At 38.6% G+C, this 12,611-nt stretch overlaps 1 protein-coding gene across 1 annotated transcript; it reads left to right on the forward strand.

Annotated features, from left to right (window-relative positions):
- Positions 1–8,132: 8,132 nt before the first annotated feature.
- arid6 (AT-rich interaction domain 6) lies at positions 8,133–12,462 on the forward strand. The gene is made up of 6 exons (XM_035183862.2): positions 8,133–8,310; positions 9,048–9,192; positions 9,762–9,814; positions 10,242–10,339; positions 10,424–10,580; positions 10,830–12,462. The coding sequence occupies exons 2-6, from the start codon at positions 9,060–9,062 to the stop codon at positions 12,168–12,170; spliced, it is 1,782 nt and encodes a 593-aa protein (XP_035039753.1). The 5' UTR covers positions 8,133–8,310; positions 9,048–9,059; the 3' UTR covers positions 12,171–12,462.
- The last annotated feature ends 149 nt before the right edge of the window (positions 12,463–12,611 follow it).

Here is a 12,611-nt window from a genome sequence, read left to right on the forward strand (position 1 = left end):
TCCCTCTGGCTCCAAATACCATAAAAAGCATAAGACGGTGGCATCCATATCCACAATATTTTGGCTTCATATCTGTTCAACAGGAGGAAGTGGAGACACATTGTCCATATTTACATACAGTCTCTGTTTCAAACAAGTGGTTTTTTGTAAAAATAAAATTACATTTGTAAACACAATACATTTTTCACACATTTTCATACACAGTTTTTATTTTTAGATTCTTTTTTGTATGTGGATCTTGACACATTCATTTGACAGCAGTATTGAGACTAATTTCTCTCCATACAAATCCACTGTTGCATATCTGCACCACATGAGCACATCTATCTTTTCTCAGCATCAGTCACTCATTGTTCCCTTTCAGAAACCAGTTATTGTTACATCTATTCTTATTAATCCCTCTGATTGAATACCAATACCAACATAACACGTCAAATAATGTTGTGCAATTCCTGTCCTTTTATGATGAACTATCTGTCTGTTGTCACTGTGCTTGAGCACGACTACCACAGATGCAAGCATGCATGTCAAAATCGCAACCGTGTTTTGTGATGGATGTCATTTAAGTACAAAGATGAGACACAATAAAAACTGATTAGTCGGGGAGAAGATGTCAAAGGGCCACGCCTCCGATGGGTATATAAGATATAAGATGATCGGATGGTTCATGAAAGAACAAATTATTATCGATCTATCTATTTGTTTGTTTTTACTTTGTTGGTTTGTTGGTTTGTTGGTTTGTTGTTTTTTTAGGCTGGTTGGTTGGTTGGTTGGTTGGTTGGTTGGTTGGTTGGTTGGTTGAATGGTTGGTTGGTTGGTTGAATGGTTGGTTGGTTGGTTGGTTGGTTTGTTGGTTGGTTGGTTGATAGGTTGTTTGGTTGGTTGATAGGTTGGTTGGTTGGTTGGCTGATTTGATGTCTATTTGTTTGGTAAGTTGACTTTTGGGTTGGTTGGTTGATTTGATGGTTGATTGGTTGGTTGTTTTTTAGGCTGGTTGGTTGTTTTTTAGGCTGGTTGATTGGTTTGTGGGTTGGTTGATAGGTTGGATGGTTAGTTTGTTGGTTGGTTGATTGATTTGATGGTTGGTTGATTAGCTGGTTGGTTGATTAGCTGGTTGGTTTGTTGCTTGGTTGGTTTGTTGGTTGATGGGCGGGCTGGCTTCAGACAAAGGGGCATTTTTGGCCACTTTCATTAACATTGAGAGATAATGACTATCTGGTGGATAGTTGATTTGCAGGTTGGTTGGTAGGTTTGTTGGTTGGTTGGTTGATTGGTTTGTTGGTTGGTTGATAGGTGGGTTGGTTGGTTGATTTGATGACTGGTTGTTTTGTTGGTTGAGTTTTTGGTTGGTTGGTTGATTTGTTGGTTGAGTTTTTGGTTGGTTGGTTGATTAGTTGGTTGGTTTGTTGGTTGGCTGGCTTCAGACTAAGGGGCAGATCAAATTTTTTTGACACATTTGTTAACACTGTGAGATAATGACTTACTAAAATGACTTCATCTAAAAAAACTTGAGTTGTGTTTTAGGAAGGGAGCCATCAGAAGGTTAAGTTCTTGAAAGCAATCTTAGAAGTATGTCATGTTGTTCACCAGCGTTGACCATAATCCCACATGGAATGCAAAACTTGCTAACAGTCAACAGTGTCTCAGGAACCTCTTATCCTCCCACATTTATCCATCACTGAGATGATTGAATTTGTGTACCTGCACTCTTAATGCCCACTGCACCAGTGTGAACGTCCACACCCTCTCAGAAGACATCGCAATGTGCCCAAACGTATGAAGCCAGGTGTGCATACAACCTGTTTATATCTGAATGAGTATGATATCCGAGCATCAGCAATGACTAGCGGTACATGACGTGTCATTGTATTCCAGTCATTACGTAACCTGTTCATCACCCAGTCTGCATTTTAAGCTGCACGCCTGCATTCCTCTCAGGGATATGTCTCGTCTGTCTGTGTTACACAGTCAGGCGGCTAGAGCTATACAACACAATGACTATGATGACAAACACTGACCTACTTCTTCAATTTAATTTCACTTTATGACTTTTTACATGTTTAAGGATGAGATGTGTGTATTTAATTGTTTTATTCTATCATCATGGCCGACTTTTAAAATGTGCGAAGAACAAAGACCAACTGAGCATTACCGAGGTTACATTTTATTTTATTATATTGTATTTATAGTATATAATAACGTATTTACTCTAGTGCCTGATGCACAATTAAATAAGCACATCTCTGAAATGTATCTGCTTTACTCTGATCAGTGCTTGATCTCTTACTCCCGAGTATATATTTGTTTTCTTAGCCACTGTTAATGCTGAGCTGAGTCTGTTTGTTTAACCTCTGCTTGATAGACTGCCCTGTAAAAACAAATGACTCTTTTATTATCTCATTCATTTCAGGTCACATACACATTTAAAGGTGTTGCCTGGGACAATGACGGACACAGATAGTTATAATTTACCATTGTAAATGGACGAAAAGGCTTGTCACGGCTGTGTGTCAAAAGGGCAGGTGAAATTTAAATGACTCCAGCTGGTGGTGCAACTAATATAATGATTAGTGGAGGATACATTATACGTTGGTGTGCCTGAGGAGGCTGCAGTTAATGTAATTAACTATACCTGTTCTCTTCCTGCTGCGGCAAGACAAAATGTCTCCTCCAGTGATCAATTAAAGTATTTTCAGTCGTTGGCTTCTATAAACACGTCAGCAGTGCAACAATGTGACACCGAATTATATTACTTCAGCGGTGATCACATGCCGTTTGCCTGTGGTGGGAGTGTTTGTTAAACTGAACATACAACATATGTAAGCAATGTCACTGTGTCTAGAACAATGTAAGGAAGTGCTACTGAGGTTGGTCTCCCTCTCTCTACTTGGTCTCCACTTGCGACATCTTGTAAATGTCAATTCATCAAGATACCTTCAAATGTTTTGTCCCTATGATGTTGTGTTGATGACTCTTCTTTTAAGACCAGAAATTATTCTCTATAACAACAAACATTGTCTCACTGGAGTGATCTGTGTATGTGGGAAATGTGGAAGATTGGATAGTTGTTAAAGGTCTGTTTTTGCTCAATAGATGTGAATTGCATTAAAACGCAAAAAGACAAGGGAAGGAACTGTTTTCATAAATTTGTCCAATTGAACATTTCGTCTTAACCAGAAAATGTCCCCAGTAAAGGTGTGTATTGTGATACCCAAACATGACACGTGGTGGTTTTAAGGCTGGCACTTGCCAGGATCAGTGTCTGTGTGTCTGTGTTGTGTTGTCAGATGGTCTTAAATTATTTGAATCATGCACACAGAAACAATTCGTACATGTATTTTTTCTTCTGATTCTTTAAGGGCCAACCATATACGTGTTATATGAAAATTGGCAAAATGTCAAAAATAACATACCTCACAATTACCTATGTGCTTTCTAATTCCTGTTCCTCTGAGTACGAACAGGTTTGTGCATCCTACATAAAAATGTGATGCACGTATTGTGTATAATTATATTTAATGTTTATGTATTGGTCAAAATGTTATCTACAAATATATTTGATTTAAAATTCCCTTTTCACTAAAAATATTTGCAGACGTCTACATTTGAATTTCCATATGTTGAAAAAAATTATGTGGAGAGGTCATTTCCCATTTCATTTTTTATTTACACATTATTGACAAACTATTCTGGACTTTTGGGAAATTTTATGGCAGATCCAAATGTCATGCTGACATTTCAATAAATCATTTTGGAAATTATCTTTGCATAAATTGCCCAAATTGGAAGATACATTATATGCAATGTTCGATAATAATTCAATTTAATTTGAGATATCTTAAATTCTATACATTTATATTTTAAGAACTTTTTTGAATATCTACTGGTAAGAATTTAACTGTTGATAGAAGAATGAAGAATGAATAAAGTGACTCATCATAAGGGAGTGCAGCCTATATATCTTAACCAGAATTTCTACTTGTCAATATTAGATTATATATATATATATCCAATGACTTGGAATTCTAACCAGGCAAAAAGCAGTTGTTGACATCTGCGACTGCTATTACTGCTACCGGTGAAATATCAAAATGACGTCCCTTTGTGTGGCCACATATTAATCATAACAATCACTGTTTTCTTATGGATAAAATAATAATCAGACTTTGATTGGACTAAAAGTATGAACAAAGATCATCCCCTCTTATGTGACTGAGTGTTTTATTTAGGGATTCTGCTCATACCAGCTCTGAATATATGCTCCAGTGCTCAGGTCCTCCTCCTGCTGACAGACAGGTAACCCAACATTGCCAGGAGGGAGTGAGTCGCACCTGAAGAACTACTGTACTGTGTCACATGAGGTCCTCTGTGACGGCTGGGGATTATTTTATTTTTTTTGCCTGGGTGGGGCGACAGGCACCAAGGGCCTCTGGTTGAACATGAGTCAGGTTCGGTGCTGGGCACTGAGGCGTTCAGAAAACACATTCATCCAACAGCTGAGCTTGGCTGCTTGATCTGGTCTGCTCTTTTCTCACCGAGCAGAGGGATTCTAAAGAAAGCAAAACCAACCGTAGACATAAAATAAATACGTCGATTTTTGTGTTTGCAGCTCAGGTAATTCTCAAAGATCAAATATTTCTATCTAAAAGGAAAAAAAACTAGATTGTAAATCATGCCTTCATATCCACTGCCTTGGATTCCTGTAATTCTCCTTTCACCTGCCTGAGCCAACAGAGTTTATATAAAATCTCTTTTAAATCTCTCTTAAAGGGATAGTTCACCCAAAAATGAAAAATCACTCATCTACTCACCACTATGCCGATGGAGGGGTGGGTGAAGTGTTTGAGTCCACAGAACACTTTTGGAGTTTCAAAGAGTAAACAGCATTGCAGCCAAATCCAATTTAAGTAAAGGGTGACCGATTCTTCTAACGTAAAACACAACATATAATTCTATAATTCTTATTGTATTCATAGCATATATTCTCCCCTCTTCAATGTTTCTGTTATGCTAACATATGTCCGATATTTTAATTTATACTAATATATAACCTGTGTTGAGGACTTTGTATGTTTGCATTTCAGATGACTTTTTATATTTGGGTGTAGTTGTCAAGCTATTATAAACTATCATTGTTTTCTACTGCACCCCATGCATATTTTTGTTGTATTACATTCATGGGTTTTGTTGTATGAAAGAAAGAAATACAAATAAAATAAATCTCACAAGGGAGGAAAAACAAACCAAATGAGGGAGTATGTTGTACGTCAAAGGTCTGGTAACTTCTTACTGAGACTATGTTATTGTATTGACGAGGCTTTTTTAATGTCTCGATGAATACATATAACCTGATGTGGTCCCACCTCTGCTCTGCCTACAGGGCTGAACCCTGAAACAGGGCTAAAGAAAATATGGAGCTTTACGTTATAGTGGAAGCGGCATTGTATATTGTATATAGTATATAGAAGGATTGGTTCACAGTAGTCAGGTTCCTATATAGACATTGAAACTGGTTTAACTCGCTGTAATCGTTGCTCCTGATCATACAGTCCATGAAGAGATCCATCTCAGCATCAAAACTATGTGTCAGTGACGGGGGACATAATCCACATTTCTCTGATTATCTGAAGATAATCAGATTCTTAATAGTCTAGCAATAGCTCAAGTTTCGTGATGTGCAAGTTAACACAGGGTCAGCATGAGTTTAAAAAAATCAAGTGGTTATTTTCCACAAGTTTTAACTTTTCCATGTCCATCCATTGCAGCTTTTAGATTCACAAATGTCTTTAATTATCAAAATCAAAGTTCATATCATCTTTGTATTATATATTTACATATTTCTATCTATTCTTTTGTATTATTTCAATTACTTAAAAAATTGTTATGCATATCTATCCTTTTTATTCCTTTTACCCCTTTTAATCTCTTTATTCTGCTCTTTTAAATCTCTTTTATTTACCTTTTCTTTTTATTCTATTGAATTATGCCTTTTGAGTTTAAATGTCTTTTAATATTTTCTCTGTGTGTTGCTTTTCATGTCCCTGTGCAGCACATTGAATCTATTAAACATTGAAATATGTTTAAAGAAAACTGCCTTGCCTATTTTTACAAGGTTGACCAGGACTTCTTTTTCCAACCTAATCTACTTTTATATTCGGCTGAACTATTACTACTATTGCTACCTTGAAAGCAGTGACACTAGAAACACTTTCTTCCAAGCAAAAGTATAAATGAACTACAGGCATCAGTATTAAACTTCCATGTGTCAGTTTCAGCTTGTATATTGCTGGTGATCAGCTGGAATAATACGTGACACATCTGATAGTGTGCTTCACCACAACAGGAGGATTTCACAACATAGACTTCCAGTCATCCGAAGCCGACGAGGATTGGGCTTTGACTTTCGCCGATTCGTTTTGTCTTCTAGTAGCCATGTCAGGTTTTAATTTTTGTTCTGTAGCAGTGAACACAGCTTACACCATGTTTTGTTTTGATAGGGCAGAGCCACACCCAGCGAGCTCCTTCGACATGAAGCAGGAACAATGCAGACTGTCAGTTGATGGGCTTCTCAGACTTTATTACAAACAGATGTCCTAGGCCAACAAAAACACATTCCAGCAAAAGCTGATTCATTCAGAGAGGACAAAGCGCAATCAAAATTATTCAGCAGTAGTTCCTGCTTTATAATATTCATTCTCCTTGTGGATTTTTGTTGTCCTTATTATTATTATTATATTTTATTTTACTTTACAAAAATACATTTACTGCAAACTGTGTTCTTAAAATGGTTTTCAAACAGAAGGGCAGCACGCCAGTGGCAGATCTAGGATTTGATTTACACAGAGGGGCCAATTAAACGTCTACAATCCCATCCGTGCACAATTCCCTATTCAGTGACCTGCACATTTAGGTCATTCCTTGTTAACCGTTAGCTTTATAGCTTTGAGCAAAGCCACAATTCACTGAACATATTCAGTGAATAAGAAAATTGTTCCTTGTTCAAGCACATTGTGTACTTCAAAAAATCTTAGAAAATAACATATTGTCACATTTATTTTAGTATTTTTAATAAGTGACTAGTTCATTTATTTATTTTTAAATACTACTGACAGGACAGCGGCACTTCAAGAACCAGTGGAATTCCGCTTGGGCCAGTGCCCCCTTGGATTCGGCCCCTGCATCTTGGGAATTCAGGAAATTCAATCAAAAATAAATAGTGTTGAAAATTGGTTTAAAAACACATGGCACAATGCACATGCTCTTGTGAAGTGCACTGCGCCCTGATACTGGTATTACATCAGCTAGGTTTTTAACTTCACACCTGTTTTATCTTTTTCGGCTCTCAGTTTGTTTTAAGGTTGATTTAAACATGTTATTCTTTTAATTCCCTGTTTAGCTCTGCACAGATTGCAATCTCCGGGCAAGGGTCTGCCACCTCATGACTCTACGCTGAAAACTCGGAGAGACAGTGCGTTCACCATCAGGGCCCAAACGCTCTCCGGGAATGAATGGTCTGATGAAATGAGGCTAAATCTCAGCTGAAACATTCACAGTTATATACTATTGCTAACAACAGAAGTGTGAGGCTGTGTTTGAATTATTTAGGGCAAATGCACCACTGAATACAATATGCAGTGTGAAACAACCTTCAGAAATTGTTTCTGTTGTTCAGCTTTGTGTTCTTTGCTGTCCTCATTGTTCTATACACAGTGTCCCAGTCATTTGGACCAATCGAATCTCACATTTCTGAGATTCTCCTCTCCTCCAGTGTGAGTGATTGAGATTAACCAATTAAAAAGAAAGTCTGTGTCATTTGATTGACATAAAGCAAAGGACCTAAAAGCAGGTCAAACACGATCAATACCTTAAGACAAACGTCGAAACTGTCATGATTGAAACCTGAGATAATAGTGTCCGCCCTGTTAAAAAAACATGGCACACATTTCGACCTGTTTCCTCCTTATGGCGCCAATTTATGTGGACAGTGTCAGTGTATCTATTTTTTTTAATTTTTTTTTTTTGGGCCACATGCTCAGGAGCAAGTTGAACCGGTCTGACGATAGAAATCTCAGCAGGAAGACGTTAGAGTAAACACCCCCCCTCTCTCCTGTGAGCTTCATTGTCACACAGACACTGAGGACGGGTGTGGGACTGAAACGGCATCAGTACCTGGCAGCATTGATTTTCCGTCTACTTCTTTAAAAATTCACGGGAGGGAACACACAAGCTGTACGATGCAGTAGCTTGTTCTCTGATCACCGGGGCTAAGATATTATATATTCTATCCATATTCTCGCAAGGGAAACACAGGTGAGGATCAATATTTCATGTATCATATATCACAGTTGCTCTATGACGATGTGCTGCTTTCACTAGTTATACCTCTAACTCTTACTCTGTAAGTTTGCAAAACATCAAAATCAGGTTAGTAAAGTTTTTGCTTTATTTATATATTTGCATCACTGTATTCATGTGTTGAAAAAGCATAAATGTGATGGCAGTCACCTGTTTGTAAACACTGAAATACATGATAACTAAATGGAAGTAATGTGATAGTACTGAAAATTCTGAAATTATAAGCGGAAACCTTTGTAATGAGACATTTTTAATAAGAAGTTATTTCATATTCAGTATATATATATATATACACTGACATAAACTGATGTATACTGTGAAGTCATGACGTTATTGTGAAACAATAGAAAACAAAGAATGAAGTGATGAATAGACGTCACTTCATTTTTGAGACTCATATTTATGGTATGTTGCTTTAAGGGACGAGGTTGACACCAGTGAAGCCAGTGCAAATGTGTGTTGAGTTTGATATATGTTTCATGTTTGACAATCATCAGTCAAAGATGATGGGACCTGAAAACACTGAGGCATTGTCATGGCATGGCTATCGGTGTATTCGCTAACGCTAATCATGCCATCTCAGTTTGGTTCAAAAAATGAAAGGATTCATTTTTGAAATACCAAGATATCAAACATTTGTCGTGATGATGAGTTGTTTAACCTTTTTCCTCGTTCTGCTCACGTGTTTTCAGGCACACAAGGAAATGGCACAAACAGAGAAAACCAGAGCGCTGATGGACGAGATCAAGGAGGAACAGTTTCTTAAAGACCTCTACATTTTCATGAGGAAGAGAGACACGCCGATAGAGAGGATCCCACATCTGGGCTTCAAACAAAGTACTTACAAATATTTAATCCATAATAAATATCTATTATAAGAAGTTTTAGTTTGGTACATTTTTATAAAGTTTCTTAGTTTTCCTTAGATTGAGCCCTTTATACTTAGTTATTTATTGGGAGCAGGTCTTTCACGCACTCTGTCATGTTTCTACAGTAGCCCAGAACGGACAAATCAAACGTATTATTTGAGTTATTTGAGAGCCTCCATGGATAATATGCTAGTTCACTGTTAGATGCCAATACATGCTACAAAACAAACCTTTAAAGAAGAAAAGTCCATAATTTCAGCTTTTCAAATATTAGCATCACATTATCATAGCATGTCTTTGATTTATGTCAATGTAATCTGCGCAATCTCTGTTTTTACAAGAAAGATACAAAAAAAAGCATACAAACATTTTAAATGGGCTCTGTGTAATCTTGATAGGTGTTTTTACATTTATATTTTATGACATTTCACAAAAGAAACAATTAAGTGATCACCTGAAAGAACAGTCCAGATTCCACAAGACTTCATTTTCAAAAATGAAGGGTATTTGATTTTGTATATTTTCGTTAATTTTCAGTTGACTTGTTTGTGATGTTCAAGACTGTCGAAGACTTGGGAGGATACCACCAGGTAATTACATATTTTTGATTTACTGGTATAAGCAATTTACACTTGATAGCAACACAAAAGTTTTTCTTATTTGTTTGGTTGTTGTCAAAAGTTAATAGTAGCACTAATACATCTTACATCGTTCTCAGGAATAGTAAAAGTCAATGCTATGTGGAGGTTATGTGAGAGAATGTTCGCTAACTTAATAAATATATACATATATATATATATATATATAGTATTTATATGTTTAAATAATCTTACTTTGAAAATGTCTATGACTAATATTGATCATACCAAGGAAGTACAAGGACATGAAACAATGCTTTGACTTTAACTGCTGTGGGGTGGGGCATTTGTCATTCCATTTAAATAAAATTAAATAAATGTCAAGTGAATAATTGGTAATTATCCAATTATAAACTAATAGTACCCTGCACTTCTTCAGGTAACTGCGCAGCAGCTGTGGAAGCAAGTTTACAACAGGCTTGGAGGAAACCCCAGAAGCACGAGCGCAGCCACGTGCACTCGTAGACACTACGAAAAGTGAGAGCAACAAAGGGTATACACACCTATCAGGTGGAGTGTTGGTGGTTTGTTTTCTAACTGTTTCATTTGATCCGTGTTCAGGCTACTTCTGACATATGAATGTCACAAGAGAGGAATAGTGATGAGTGCCTTGCCTCAGCATCAGCCAAAACTCTTGCATGATGTCAACTTCAACAAAGACGACGAGGACGGCCAGAGACCAGCCAAACGCAAACTGTTGTCAGTGCAGCTGCAACAGGTTGGTCTACTTTTTCCCTCAAATAACAGCAAAGTTGCCCAGCACAAACAAAAATGTATATTGAACAAATGAGTGCACTGAACAATACATTCGCCCAAGTGCCAAGAGTAAGAAAGATCTCGATATCACTCTCCTGTCTGTGTTGTACTGGCTCTACTCAAGCTGGGCAAGGAAGTATAACTGTAATGCCCAAAAATAATTCCCAAAACTATTCCTACGACCACTGATGGAACACTTAATTTTCCACAGAGCGCTCCTCAGCTCCAGTCAGATGCACATGGGAACATCTTCCCTCTGCCACCCCACTACCCTCACTACTATCACCCAAGCCGTGCAGTTCTGCCCCCGTATGTCCCGATGTCCCCCCCCATGTTGACATCGCAGAGTCCCCCTTCCCCCGAGCCACAGTTCCCTTTCTGTCCACCTCATCCAAATCCAACAGACAGGGTCAAGAAGCCACTGGAGCACCTGCGCCTCCTGGCAGAACAGTACAAGACCTCGTCCGGGCTGACTGAGCCCCTGAACCTGAGTGTCAAAGCCCAAAGCCAGGAGGCCAACAGAAACCCTGCCTCATCCTTCGCTCCACCTTCATCCAGCAAGAACCCAAAGTTTTTGAACCAACCCTCACCTCTGTATGCACCCCATTACCCTCCGGTGGTGAGAAACGACGGATGTGAGGCTCAAGATGGCGATGCAGATGTCACACCGTACTCGTATCCTGTTAAAGAAGGGGAGGACTATGTCATTGATGTCGACGCTCTAACAGACAGCCCCAAAATTGAGCCTACTCTGGCGACAGATGAAGGCATCACAGCTGTGGCACCAAAACCTATCTGTCCGGAAACAGACTATACAATCCGGCCAAAAAAAGAGAGCGAGGGCAGTCCAGAAGTAGGGGGGCTTAATCTCAGCTACGCTCGGCCCAGCCCCCCTCAAGACAACGGAGGCAAGATGGAAATTCAGATACCGCTGTCTATGTTGCACAGCTGGTTCAGGCTTTGTGGGTCCTCAGCCTTGATTCATGGAGCTAAGCAGCTACAGACACCTCCTACACTGGAGGCACAATCAGGAGAGAGGAACTGCTTAGATCCAGACACCCTCCCCACCAATCTCTCCCTACGCTCAGATCCCCACCGCTGGAGCCCAGCTGCTGAGGATCTGAGGCTGAGGCGGAGGACAGCACCAAGCCCCGCACCAACCATCCAGACAAATAGCACGAGCCAAAACCATATCACCAGCTACAAGCCTTTGTATTCTTCAGTTGGCATTTTGAAGAACGCATCCAGCCGAGATGTCTACCCAGTCGACCAGCAGGATAATATACGTCGTACGTCGTACGGCTCCCAATGCTGGGACACCTATGACAAAGAGACCCACGCCACCCACATCCGAGGGAAAGTCGAATCCAGTCCCATCACAGTTCAGCAAGACTTTACTACTAAGTCCATGTACCAAGACGCACCCAAGGGGGGAAAAGGAAGGTCAGAGATGGCGCCCTCAGCCTTGCTAATGGTGAATTCCAGCTCTCTGTTGCACCTCACCACTGAAGAAGTGATGAAGCTGAAGAAAATCATCTCGAGCTCATCATGAAGATCGGTTTAGATTATGCCACAGATACTCCAACATCACATTTAAGCTGACTCATATGTTGCTTTTCCATTTACCACAAGTTATCTGTTTCAAAATGACTTATCTTTGGATTCATAAAATGATCATTTAATGAATAATTCAATATGAGATGAAACTTTATTTGATGTACAATATGCACAGTTTCTATTATTATTATTTGTATTAATTTTGTACAGACATTTCTTACTTGTTGGACTATAATACATTGTATCCAAATAATGTAAATTTAAATAAATTAAGATATATAAATAAATGAAATGTCTCATGACTCATTTGTTGATCCTACTGTTATCACTCTACTGTGGGCTTCTTTAGATTAATCCAGTCAAACGATTGTTTAGTCAAGCTTATCAATCTCTCTTCTTTTGAGGGTTTTCTACATCATATGTTTGGGAGATTTTT

Source organism: Hippoglossus stenolepis, chromosome 18, assembly GCF_022539355.2.
Source record: "Hippoglossus stenolepis isolate QCI-W04-F060 chromosome 18, HSTE1.2, whole genome shotgun sequence".
Lineage (NCBI taxonomy): Eukaryota > Metazoa > Chordata > Actinopteri > Pleuronectiformes > Pleuronectidae > Hippoglossus > Hippoglossus stenolepis.

Coding starts and splice junctions, on each gene's coding strand:
- arid6 (XM_035183862.2), top strand. CDS start 9,060: ATGGCACAAACAGAGAAAACCAGAGCGCTGATGGACGAGATCAAGGAG. Junction 9,193..9,761: donor ACATCTGGGCTTCAAACAAA/GTACTTACAAAT, acceptor GTTAATTTTCAG/TTGACTTGTTTGTGATGTTC. Junction 10,340..10,423: donor ACTCGTAGACACTACGAAAA/GTGAGAGCAACA, acceptor ATCCGTGTTCAG/GCTACTTCTGACATATGAAT.